Source organism: Accipiter gentilis, chromosome 9 (genome assembly GCF_929443795.1).
Source record: "Accipiter gentilis chromosome 9, bAccGen1.1, whole genome shotgun sequence".
In the NCBI taxonomy this organism is placed as follows: domain Eukaryota; kingdom Metazoa; phylum Chordata; class Aves; order Accipitriformes; family Accipitridae; genus Astur; species Astur gentilis.
The window spans coordinates 30,225,813-30,239,607 of record NC_064888.1 but is presented as its reverse complement, the minus strand read 5'-3'; the positions used below and the strand labels follow the sequence as shown (position 1 = coordinate 30,239,607).

General features: G+C 45.3%; 1 protein-coding gene across 3 annotated transcripts in view; it reads left to right on the top strand.

The window, feature by feature from the left end:
* The window catches only part of SH3PXD2A (SH3 and PX domains 2A), a 268,881-nt gene that overhangs the window by 109,891 nt on the left and 145,195 nt on the right, over positions 1-13,795 (top strand). For all 3 annotated transcript variants that reach the window (XM_049810140.1, XM_049810141.1, XM_049810139.1), the window contains exon 5: positions 8,808-8,899. In XM_049810140.1, the coding sequence (XP_049666097.1) occupies positions 8,808-8,899 (92 nt within the window). The remainder of the gene's footprint in view (positions 1-8,807; positions 8,900-13,795) is intronic.

Genomic DNA, 13,795 nt, shown 5'->3' with positions numbered 1-13,795 from the left:
CCAAGAACTTCTCCAGTCAGACATTTGCTCATCCAAAATTGGGAGCAGATCGCTGAAGTGCCTGAGGCATGCTGGGGAGCGGGGAGTGTGGGGGGGTGTGGGGGGTGTGTGAAACCCATGCCATCTGCACCCCCCTGGGCGAGGAAGCTGCGATTAAAGTTTTATCTCATGAGATCAGTCTTTCTTGTGCGACAGTTAATGCACTGTCTTCCTGCCTGTGGCCGAATGGCTCTCTTTAAAATACGTAGGGTCTCACTGCGTCCCCAGCGGCCCTCCTTCAGACAGGAACTGCCGGCGACAGGAGTGGTGAGGGCTGATGTCAGGGTTCACCCAGCAGATGCGCAGAGGAGAAAGCAGTGACTTATGCCAGGGGGACAGCTGCTTCTCTGGGACCCCTTTGTCCGCGCCCCAGACAGACCCGACCTGACCCAGCTGGGCCCGCTGGTGCCCTGCCGGTCACAGCCGAGGGATATGTCGTGGCGTCGGCCGCTGGCACGTTCATTGACACTGCGGCGCTGTGATTGCTGCCCTCCTTCTCGCCTCCTTTTTTTCTCTCCTGGAGAAGTCTGGCTCAGTTCACTCTGGTTCAGATGCTACGGGGCAGATCTACTGCTGCTGCCCAGCTCGGAGACATCGCTGGATGCTTCCCCAAAGCCAAGCTGTTTACTTAACCTATTTATTAATAGACACTGCTTTTATGAGCATAGACCCAGCCGTGTTGGGTTAGCCCAGTTTTCCCCAGCCCAGTGTTTCCTGTCTCCAGCAGCAGCCACAGTGGTGCCCAGCAATGACTATGACAAACCTATAGTGACTTCTCCAGAATATTACCCCACCTTCCAGTCATCTCTGGCTCATCTGTGCCTGATGTAGTGTATTTTTATTTCATTTGCAGTTTACTGTAATTTGTCTTTAAATTGCTTAGATCTGAATGGCACTGGAGAGCAAGGCTTGTAGTCACTGAAAAGCTTGAGAGCAGGCACTGCATCTCGTGTCTGTGTGTACTTCAAGAGGGCTACATCCTCCTTAGTGTCCTTCTGCATGGGGTGTCAGGTCTTTGAGGAAGGAAGGCCCTAGCTAACTCATCCATCCCCCTGGGATGTATCTTGTTGGAGCATATATGACTGTGGTTGTGCCTGAACGGTCTGGGCTGCAGGTAGGTGAGTGCTTCGGCCATTACTGGCCCATCTACCATCTTCATTTACTCTCTGTAATTAGGAGGAAGCTGTAGCAGAGGGTGAAGAAATCAGCCCATAACTGGGTCTGGTGAAAGGCAGGACATCATAGCTACTTCTATACTGTTTTTGAAGAGTGGGCACAAGCTTGCCTACCATCCACACTGGGGACAAATTAATGTCTGGGCATGGATTTGGAGTCAAATGCAGGGGATGGGAAAAAAGTTTGGCATTCCTTTACTTGCCTGGCACAGGACGTACCCAGTCAATCTTAAATCCCACAGCACACAGTTGGTAACCTGTGTAAATAAACAGAGGGACCTGAGAGTTGCAACTCATACCTCTCCCAACCTTTCTAAGTGTGCGCATTTTGTAAGAATAAGTTTTTCTTTTGAACATTTATGGTTCATCCAATTTTCATTTATTCAAAAAATGATTATCTTATGTTATTGCTGTTCCAAACCTGGCCCAGGATGTGAAAGTCCACAAGACTGAAAATAATGATGAAAATCAGGCACTGAATTTCAAAGGTACAAAGAATTTAGGGAAACAGCTTGTAGAATGGGAGCTTCTTGGTACAGTGAAGTCAATGGTAGTTCTGTTACTGACCTTCAGCAGGGACAGGATTTTATCTCTGGGGCTTAGCAGAGGCTTAAAATTCAGAAATGCTTTCTTTCTACCTTTGCTGAAGGTCACCACTTATAACGTTTCTGGGAACATGACTTTCATAATCTTACTGTAATCTTTCCATCCCAATATGAAGTTAAGTAGGAATGACAGAAAGCTGTGAATTGGGAACAGAAAGGTGGTGAGTCTGAACCAGAGTGGCCTCATTTCACCAGCCTAAACCAGACATAGGGTCTCTCTCCATTCAGCTGTAACTACAGAGGGAACCTGAGTGACTTGCTTAGCTCCAGTGCTAACTTCTAGAAAGCTGAAGTAAAATGCATTGAATACTCTCTTGGTATAAGAAGGGAATTCCCCCCCACACACTAGTAAATTAATCTTACTCACTACTGTTTCCTACTCTGTAACAGCTACTGGTGCATGCGCATGACTTGAGAGTGGGATCATGCCCACCTCTTTGGAGGTGTGAGCTGTTTTCTGCATTTCTTCTCCTGTCCAGTGGATGTTTTGACTCTTTAGAGAATTGTATAGAACTGCAGAGCAAAAGCATCATTTTGACAAGTTCAGTCCTGCTGCTATAAAAGAAGAATGCAAAGCTTATGGCCCATGCTAGTCCTAAAATGAGTAGGCAGACAACATGCTTAATTTTGAAAAATTTAGAGAATTATGCTGGAATGATGTGGGTGAAGTTGGTGGAGAAAATCTGACATGGGATAATAAAATGAATAAATGAGTCAATAGACCTTTGTCCACTGGAATCTCTGAGGAAGCAGAGGAGGGAGGCAGGTTTGGATGCAAAGTTCATGGTAATTTTTTTGCGAGATGAGGGTTCTCCATCCATTTCACCTGCCCTGGAAAGAAAAAGCGCAGATGGGCACTGGCAAATGAGCAGTGCAAATGTTCGACCATTTGTTGTTTTGTTTTTGCAGACTGTCTCTGACAGAGCGTGGTGATTTGCGTGGCTGAGAAGCAGGTCTGACTTCTGCTGTTTGGATGTGGTGTTGTTCCGGCACCGGGCGTAGGAGCAGTGACAGGCAGAGGCTGTCTGAGAGTTTGTGGGGATACTTGGCAATAAGGGGAGGTCTGCAGAATGTTATGTATCAGGGACATCAGCCCTCTGGACCCTACAGCGTGGGCCTCCTGACCCCTCACTCTTGGGTGATTCTTCATTGCATTGTACCAGCTTAGAGAAATGCCATCACAGAGGTAATTAGGCCAGTGGTTTTGCTAAGGCCGCAAGAAACTTTGAAGTTGCAATGAAAAACAGAGGAGTGGGATACACAGGGGAAGATATCCAGGACTTTTCTTATCTGTAAACATGAAAGTGCAGGGTCTGGATGTCCTTACTGGTAACCTGAGTGAACTACCAAACAAACTGTGTTTTGCCAGTAAATGTGTGCTGCCCACTGGAATTGGTATCTCTGGATGATTTCCCTCTTAACTGTAGGCTTGGAATTAGTTTCGTGTGATTTAAGGTCTTCTGGGCTCATTGGGCCTGGTTTTCTTAATTTGTTTAGGACTTTTTGCCAATGTGAAAGAAAGAGCAACTTCATAGCCTTGCCTTGCCAGGGGCATTTTATTTATTAAGCTTTTGATCTCTCAAACACACCTCTGGTGTGTGCTTGTCCAGTATGTACCATCCTGTGTTCAAGAAGGACCTCTGAGGTCGGTGGTTCACAAAACCACTGCTCTCTCCTTACGCAGCCCTCTGGGAAGACTCAGGCCAGCATTCGCAGACTTGCGTCTTTGTGTGTGTTGGTCCTAATTGAGGGAAGCATCTTTGTGCAGGGAAGCTGTGAAGTCTCATTGTCATAAAGACTTACCTGAATTTGTCACATGCCTTCCTGCTGTCCCAACTGGAGGTGGATTTAAGTAGAAGCTTACTACTTCTACTTCTAAGAGGCTTTTCTGTAGTGTGGCTTGAGTACCCAAATGCACGCCACCTAAATAAGAATTAGATGAGCAAGTCACACCAGTGCCAGGAAATATTGGTCATTCTTTTATTAATGTCCACAGTGAGAGAGACCACACTTCAAAAACATAATTACCTGCCTCTTGGTCTCTCAGTCCTGCCTCTCTTTCAAGGTTTAATCCTTGAACCTGTCAAGACAGATACACAGACGTTTCTGTCTCTATCCATTGTACAACTAAGCTGGTGCTGACTGAAGATGGAGTAATAGTTAGTCATAGTCAAGAATGAGACTTTAAATGAAAAACTTTCAAACTTTAACTGTCATTTTTTAATCTACATTTCAGAATCCTGATGTGTTTAGATCAGCTGCAGTAATGAGAATTAATTGTTTGCAGTGCCCCTCAGCACCTGGAGTAGAGCCTCCCTTTCCATTGCCTTATGGTCCCTCCATGTCAGAGGCCCAGAACTATGTCCCAGTTACTTCCAAAACTCTGCACCCTCTTTTTTTCCTTCCCTCAGCTCTTTACTTATTCCTACATCTCCCCACTTCTTCTTCAGTCTGAGTCACCACCATGTACTCTTCATCCATGTCTCTGTCTGACACTCAGTGTTTGCCATCCAACCTCCACACTTCAGTGCTTTGGGTTCAAGCTTAAGAGTTACTTGAGGCTCTCAACAAAACAGAAATGGAAAGGGTTTTCACTTAGGTGAAACAATTTATTTCTCTCTTCTGAGAAATGAACTATTTTAATTGCACCTTGCCCCTTGCTGGACTCATTGCCATTCCCAAATGTCTGGCACTAATGATTAATGTTAATTGAAATGATAAACAATTGAGAACAGGACACTTAATATGAAAAGTCAGGGAGTCACAACTATGCAGTACGGTCAGCTGTCTCTGTGTATTTGTGTGCAGAGCCGGGATTAACCTCACTGAACATTAGGGATCCAAGAGTGATATATCTGAACTCCCTCAATGGGCTGCGGGGAGAGACAGTCAATGATTCACCCCACCCAGAGCTAGACATGTGGTGGGATAGGCAGAGCACCCCCTGAAGGTGCCGTTCTTTCTCTAGCGATTGTACAGCTTGATAGACCAGTGTGACCAGTCTCCCATTTTAGACATAAAAAGTTCAGTGGGGTGACTATCACATACCTACACGCGCGCTGTATAGCTCTACATATACATGTCTGTGTGCCTGTTCTTTATAAATGTATCTGCATAAATGCAACACAGAGCACTCAGTGCATCCTTACATGTACCTGCACAGTTTTGTACCCACGTGCATGTATTTCGTGGAGCCTTTGAGCTGTGACGTAGTCCCACGGGGCTGTCTGCAGTCCACATGACGTTAAGCGATGAACCCCTGCCTGTGCCTGGTGCTCTGATTCGAGTGCTGTGCGCGGCATGCAGCAGCCTGCCTGCAGATGAGCTGGTGCTGTGAGTAGCTGGCCGTCCCCAGTGCCGAGGGCTGCTTGCTCACACCCCGCCTGGTGTTACAGCTTTTCTAATAGCCTTTCGAATCATCCACTCTGCAAGACTGTCTGAAACCTGTAATACAGAGACAGACATCGTCACAGGCTGAAATAACACATGAAAGCATACCTCCTAAGGAACATGTGAGGTCTGAGCAGTGCACGTCCGCCTTTGCATGCCGAGTAAGGAAACATGCTATTACTGATAATACTTGGTGGTTGTGCAAGACTGAATTCTGCTTGCTGGCACTTTTTATCTCTCACCTTTCCTGTGCAAATTCCTTGCTGTTTCTGGATGCTTACTGTTTGTAGCTGTGTGCATTTAGCTCTGGTTTCCACTTCCCAGGAATAATGTCGCTTCCCTATCCTTTCCATCCTTTCACCATCTGTTTTCCTCTTTTTCTTTACCCTTATTTCTTTGACCCTGCAGTCTTTCCTTCAGGCTGTTGCAGCTCTGCCCTGGAACTGTCTTGCTGGAAATGCCAGAAACTTGCATTTTCCCCTTGCAGAGTGACAGTGGTGTCCCTCATCTCCTCAATGCACTTTCTGTTCGCTTGCTGGAATTGCGTTGGACTTGGCTTGCTCCTGGGTGGATGTTGCGTGTTTACTGAAGAGACATTTGTTTCTCAAAAAAGCTTTGCTGCTCCCTGCCACTGTCCAAAATCAATAGACCGACTCTGCCTGGTTTTACTCCCTTGTTTGCACTTTCTTAGCATTTCTTACCCCTTCTTAAAGCTTTGTTCCTTAAGCAAAACAAGGAAAAATTGACTAGCTGCAGACTTACACCTGAGTTCCCCGAAAAACATGCAATGGCAGGTTACTACCGAGTGGATTTCATTTCACCTCTGTGCACTGGGCTGAAAATTGCAGTACCTTGGGAGGTGATTCAGAAGCAGGAGAGCTTGCCCTGCCCCTGGGCTGCCAAGTCCGTAGGGTGGGAGGGTGGATGGCTGGGTGTGGAAATGGCTTCGGCTGATTTTTATCCACTGCCTGTGAAAGCCTGGAGTCACGGGTGTGCTTTTCAATTACCCCTCCCCAGCCTGGCAGGACCACAGTGCTCCTGGATATTTCCAGGCAGGGGACCACTGATTCGGGGGGGCAGATTTCCTAAGGCTTCTAAAGATTTAGAAACACATATCTCCATGGCAGCTTGGTAGGATTTGTGCTCCTCCATCACTGAAAACCTGCTCTGTGCTCCAGCTCAGTATTGACATCTGTGGCCTGGTTTTTGGGAAGGGTGAACACCTGCGACCTGTAGGGAAGTGGTGACTCTTTGAGAAGGTGTCTGATGTCCAGGACCCCCTGCGATAGGTATAACTTGGGTATTTGTGTTTCTCTAGTAATGATACATATCATTTGCAGTGCTTGCTCTTGCCTCATTGACTGCACAAGATCAAGCCCTTTGAGATTTCAATACACACTGTAGATATTAAATATCTGAGCCTCATAACCTTTCTGCAGATTAGGTAAGTGTTATTGCTCAGCATTGTAAATGGGTAACTGAAGATTTATCCCTGCTGAATTTGATGGAAGGAGGTTAAGTAACCTGCCTGAACTGAGAAGGGTGTTAGTAATAGAGCCATCACTAAATCTCAGCTCCATCCACTGTTGGTTAGACAGCATTGCATCTCTATGTAAGTCTGTCTCCTGCTTGAGATGCAGATGAACAAAACGTGCTTTTAATGTTGTCTATGTCCTTGCTAGCCTGTGCTGGTGAGGCATTACTCTTTGTCTTTCAACATGCTGTGTCTGTTACTATTCCCGGGCAGTTCCTAACTTCCCAGTGTTAGTCCTGATTTGCCATCTGGATGCATGCATTTATGCGCACTTGGAATAAGGGCAGAGAGCTCACACCTTTTACGCTTTTAGGCAAGATTGAGTGGATAGCAGTGGGGACCAGGGCATCCTTCATTCAAATTAAAGCACTTGAGTTTTCCACCTGTTTCTTTTCATCCTGTGATAGTGCAGCAACCAGCCGTGCTCTGTACACATGCCCCAGCACTTGGATCTGCCAGGCTATTGCCCGGCTTCTGCATCTGATACTGCCCCCTTACTGCGAGGTGTCTCTTTCCACTCTATAGTGCAGTTGCATGTGACCAAAGGCCAGGGCCTCATTCTTCACAAGCCTGCTTATATCAAATGGATTTTCCTTGTGTTTTTATAACATGCTTCCACCAGGGAAAGGAGAGCTGTAGGTGTGGAAGTACTTGGCTCTGAATTTCAGGTCACCTCAAAACAAGACCTCATCATCTAATACTGGAGACCTGCAGTTTCAGAGCAGGATTTTTTCATTTTTCAGCTCTTTCACTTGACATCCCCAAGCAGGAGTGGTCTTGGAAACAAATCTGGTGACTTCGAAAGCCTGGTTAAAAACAGCCGTGAGGGTAACCAGCTGCCCTATCCTGCCTTCATGCTTTGGCTGGGCCTTCTGGTGTGTCTGACCAAGATCAATCAGATGTCTCATGGGTTAGTATAACCAGTTCGCCCTAATGCACCTTCATTTAGCTCTGGTGCAGTTTTTCATCCATCTTTCAAGACTGTTTGTCCTACTTTCAAGTAGCAGAAGAGCCAGACAATCTCATTTTGTCAAACAGGTTTACAGCACTTCTAAGAAGCTTGGTCTATATTTAACCTGTGGCCTATTTTCAATGTAACTTAGCACAGGAGGAGGTGAACACCAGCCTCTTTTCCTCTCCTGCTGGTCATTTCTGGAGGCAGTCTCAGAGTCACGTCACTTACAGCTGCTGTCCCATCTCTGTGGGCTGAGGACAGCTCTTTGGCCTCTTTTGGCACCATAAAGCTCTAGATTCTGAACAGCAAATTCATAGCACATTTCTGCCTTGTGTGCTTCTCTCATTGGTTTGAAGTCTCGCTTTCCAGTACGCTGCAACATAATGTGGTTGCTTCCCAAATGGTACTTAACTATTGCTGAATGCATTAGTGCTGCGTACCTGTGCCTTGCAGAATGCATGGACATTGTTAGCCACAATGTGATGTGAATCCTTCTTCATGCAGAAATAGCTTCTCTGCCTTTTTTTTTTTTTCCAGTCACTTAATCAAACTTCCTTTCCTGTTAACTTAGGAGCAAATTGTTGTTTGGTTTGTTGGGGTTTTTTTTAGCAAACTGCTTTTTCTGTTGACAGTGCTTAATGGAAAGCTTTATGGAGCACATTCATCTGTTGTATTAGCGGGTATTGAGTCTGTAGATCTTCACTGCTTGAATTTGCATGCATTGGCATAACACCTAAGCGCTGTTTAAGGTGCTGTGCAAACACATATCGTGGAGACTGTCCCAGCCACACAACACTTATCTACTCAGTGTTATGGTTTTGCACACATGGAACAAATTCTGCTTTTGTACACATGGCAAAAGAATTACATTGGCTGACTCTAAGAACCATTGCTTGTCTCAGTTCATTGCATCCTACTTGACATTTGCAGTCAAGACATGGTATTTCCATTCTTCTCAGGTAAGTAGCCAGGCATGATGCTTTCCTTTTGTATTCCCTTCCCCCTGTCAGGACTGTTTTGCCTCCTTTTGCTTGGTAGTTTAGATGTTTGAGGCCATGTTTTGAACTTGACTTTTCTAAGTGCTTCTCCCTCCCTGTTTCGTTTTGCAGGCGCTAGTTCGACTTCCTCCTCACATTTCACAGTGCGATGAAGTCTTCAGGTTCTTTGAGGCTCGCCCAGAAGACCTTAACCCTCCAAAAGAGTAAGTGCTGTGATGGATTTCCAGTGCTGCTTAGTTCATTTTGATTAGCGGGAAGGAAAAGGTCATTTGGTTTTATTACTGCTATAGGTGTGGGAAAAGATTTTGTAGCTTTCAAGCAGTACCTAGAAAATGCCCAGCAATTATGTAGAACCACATTGGGTGTGTGGAGGACAGGGGAGTCAAGCAACCCTCAGACACAATTTTCAGCCATCCTCCGCCCACCTTTGCATTGTTTCTTGCTGATGGTTCTAATGAGAGAACCTCCCCTGGCTTGTGGGTTTTACGTGATAATTATCACCAAAGAGTCATTTAGTTCCCAAAAGCATTGGCTCAGCAGCAGGGGGAAATCCTACCAGTAAGCACTTGGCTCATAATTACCAGCTGCTTCTTTAAATGTACTCCTGCCCAGAGATACTTAGTTATCTGAAGGGAGCAAGATTGTGGTCCAGATCCAAAATTGTCTCTAGAGAGTCTATTCTTTCTAAGCAGGAAGCCAAGAAAAAGGCTGGGAAAAGAGTTCCCATTGAATACGAAACAGAATTGTAGCCTTTACCTTGGAGCAGACGGACTGATTCATGCTGATGCAGTCAGGGTTCAGAGGACTAATTTATCCAGGGAAAGCGTTGGCAGGAGGGTATTTACAAGCAACTGTGCTGCCTCGCCTCATATTTCCTTTTCTCCTTCATACCGAACAGGATGTATTTTGCTGTGCTCCGCAATAAGATTTTGACTTGGTCCCATTGTGTTTTGTGCTGCTTTGTCGCATGATTTGAAACTTGATTGCAGGCTGTGTTACCATAATTTGCTTTCTCCAGTGTTTGCATAGCCCATTAGATAAGGGGAAATGGATGTAAAGCTTTTGGGTTTTGGGAACTTCAGCGCACACAAACCTGTAGTTAGTGGAAAGATTTGTATTGGCTTCAGCTATCTGTTCCCATGCTGGTATAGAGGAGAGGACTCAGTTTGATTTCCCCAGCTTTGTCTCTTGCACATACATGGTTTTACACAAGGGGACGTATTAGCATTTGTATTAAAGAAAACACTGCTAGCGTAGAGAGAGTGAAGTCTTTTTTGAATGAGAGAATGAGCAGTTTTTAAATCAAAGGTCTGAAAAAAGAGCTGGTTTTCTGTTGGTTTTTTTGTAGCCAGCTTTGGTTTAGAAAAATGTCTGCGGTGAATAAATACAGTTGCGTGTTCATTGTTAAACACATATTGCAAACTTAGAAACCATTGCAGCAGGATATACCTATACTCTCGAGACCTGCTGACCATCACAGCTTCCATTTAGTAAGAAGGTTCCATCCTTTGTAAGAAGGTTTGCAAATGTTGCTTGATCCCACAACACCCCTCTGATGCAAGGAGGCATCCCCATGTCCCAGGCAGAAACAGACACCCAGAAGAGGAGTGAGGTCCCCAGGGTTATGGGAGAGTTCATCTGGACGATCTCAAATGGACCTCAGGAATCTGCTTTAAATGCTGTTTAACACTTCTGTCTGCTTTTTGTACTGATATGGACCCTAGAGCATTAGGCCTGAGTAAAATAGGGTCAGGACTGGACCTCCTCAAGGCAGGGAATGGGGACCAAGGCCCACCCCTGGGCTGGCACTAGCCATTATGGCGTGCTTTCTCTTTTCCCTCCTACAAGTCGTTGAGGGACGTTTGCTGAGCTCCCTGTTCAACAGCCTTGCAGGAATTTTCAAGTTATCCATTCGCTTCCCCCCTGGAAAAACAAAAAAGGCTAAATGTTCTCAGCTCAAGCCTTGCATCTTATTCCAACCTAGTAATATGTGTGATTTATTTCCCTGGAAAATGTAGAGCAATAACCTGATTAAATCTCACTTCACTAATGTCTGCAAGACATTAATCTAGCTGGGTTTAAACAAATCCTACCTCGTCTTCTGTAAGCAAACAGATCTTAGAGAAGGTGTCTAAGGTTTCTGCTGGGAGTGCTTCACAAAAGATGTATTGTTGAAACTGAAGATTAGTCTCTACAAAAAGATGATGTAAAAGCCAATGGAAACATCTTAGTGTTTTTCTTCTGTGAACTGTGGGGGAAAGGAGGAGATCTGGGGCTCACTGGACCACTGCGTAGGGTCTGGGGGAAGGACACCTCCAGGGCGATTCTCAGCCTCAGCAGTCACTGCAGGAAGGAGCACGATCAGCCACAGAAATCCCCAATTTATTCCCTCATTTTGCTACTCTGCCAAGCCCCTCCAGAAACAGTGAGCCAGTGGTGCCCAAGCCCTATGAATTCAGTCTTCCCTGGACCTCATTGTCCATCCTTCATCTCACTGGGGGTGGTAGGGGTGTAGCCTGGGGGCAGCATCTAGACTACCCTAATTATTTTATCTATTTCTTCAGCTGCTTCTTTTAGCCCTCAGTGCAGAGGTGGTTCATATATTGATATACCAGCATAGACATGCCATTCAACTGGCTGGATTAAAGGAGAACATATATTGCCAAGCGAGGGACTCGGCCACCAAGGGATGGCAGAACAGAGTTGCTTGTGCCGCCTTCATGTCTCCTCTCTGCACGATGAAATGGCCTTTAGTTTCATGGTCACCTGCTCTGTTTTTCTGCAGCAGCTCAGCCTCATAAGACAAAGCCTGACCTAGAGTTTAATTAACTAACTTTCAGGAATGTAGCCTTAATCCCATGGGCTTTTGGGTTGTTGAGCCCAGAGAGTCCACTGAGTTATTGCCTGTCTGTAGAGCAGTGACTGAGCACGTGCTCCCAGCCAGAAAAACATGGAAGCTTAAACTTTGAGGGAGGAGGCATAAAAAAGTCTGGTTTACCTGGCAGGTGGGATGCGCGGGGAGATATCCATGCCCTTAATTTTTGAGCCATGACTCGTGATGAAGCGTGTGCAGTAATTTATGGATTACTGCAGTAATTAGGCTGTGAAGCTGTGCTCTTCGCTTCTGTTCCTATTGTCCTAAAAGAAACCAACATCTCCCTGTAGTCCCTTAGGCTCTTTTACAAATGTGTTCCTGGCTTCTTCCTTATAACTCTTCATCTGCCCTACCCTTGCGTCCTCCCTGCTTCTGTGTACTGTCCTGTCCGGGTTATGCTGTGTTTGGCTTGCAGGCTGCTCCCTACAGGGTCATTTCCTACTGCTGCTGTGCTCTGATTGCCCGCAGTGCTGAGCAGCCCGCAATCCAGCTGTAATAAAAGCTGGGCTTTCCCAACACTGTTCCAATCTGGCTGATTTGTTCAGTTGGATTCGCAGCTTAGGTTTTCTGTTTCCTGTTTTGGTGACGGTCCAGGCTTTCGAGTCCTGCGACAATAGGCAGAAGGTATTCCTTTCAGCCCCATGAAAGCTCTTCCGAGTACGGCAGCTTACAGGCAGATAGCTGGAGAGATGTCTCAAGGAATCACAGCGTCTGAACCAGCTGACAGTCTCCTTTGAGTCTGCTCCTGCTGGTGGAGCTGGCTCCAGGTCAGATAGCTCCCAGCCACCGGTTTCCTTCGTGCTGCATGGGAGAGACCATAGGAGGACGCTCAGTCCCTCCGTGGGATAGTCTGGGAGCTCGCTCAGGCTGTTTCACGTGGTGGAAGCGTGGCCTTTGTAAAGGAGCCAGCACACACTGGGAGCACTGATGTGCAAGGCAGGGTTTGGAGCTCCAGTGCCAGTGTTCCCAGGGCAGCCAGTTTGCAACTGCTTAGGTCTGTAATATGTGGAATTTTAGTGTTTGAGCAAATGTGTATGTATATAGGCAAATGGCTGGGCTTGTGTCTTTTACCATGCCCGTGTAAGGACCAGATCCTGCATTGCTATGGGAAAAGATACTGTAAGGTAAGGAGGAAGGGCATTTTTATTTATCCATTATTCTAAGTTAAAATACCATGTCACTGAAAGCCATTCATTTACTGGATACTTCTGTTAATAATTATAATTACTGATAACTAAGCCAGAGGTGGATTAATTTCAGACTTCTACTGGGGATTTAAATTCAAGGCTGAGGTCAGGCCAGGGCTCATAGTCAACAAACAAAATCTCAGAAACCATTTTTTTAATGATTCTTTTTTTACTAGAAATAACAGAAATACCCAAAGAGTAGGATTAATCAGTTAGACATTGCATATGGTCCACTGCTTTTAGGGCTTTTTTGCAGGTACGTTCAAAGTATCGCAGCCAGACTACTCATGTGTGAGTTCGCTTTTTCTTTCTGGGTCTGGATCCAGTCTAAAAAGCAGATCAAGTGCCAATGATTCAGTTCTCCAATACTCCCCCTGCAGAAATGCATGCAGACTCAAATGAGACTTCTGTTTAAACCAACACTAATAATACTAAGAGCTGAATTTAAAACAGTGTTTGGTACCTGAGAATATTTTTCCTGTAAGAATCATAAAGTGGTTTTCAAACAATATGCAAATCTGGGAAAACTAGGGAACTTATTAGGTATATGACAAAATATTATGAGGGTTGATGCAGAAAATGGACTTAATGGTGAAGGTGCCCTTACTGAAGAATAGAAATGCTTTATTGTGGTCTGTAGCTATGGGCTTTACTGATTGTATCTCTCACATAAATATTGGTATAACAGTCAGATCCTCAGATGCCAGGCAGCCACTGTAAAACGGAGGCTGGATTCTCCCTTTATTCTTCATGTATTACAAATTTCTGATAAGGAAACTGGAAAGAAGTTGCCAGGGTAATGCAGTGACCATGTTAAGGAAGCATGCTTTAGTTTATAAGTCTACCAGTGCTAAAGCAGAGTTCCCTAATATGCTTCTTTCTATGCATAAGCATGACTCTGTTTACATATGACTACTTCTGTTTCCCAAGTGTACTCTGATCTGCCCTGCGATAACAATTCAATTACCTATTGGTAGAGGAGGAAAATTTTTCATCTGTAAAATATCTATATTTATTCTGATTTGTTTGATATTATA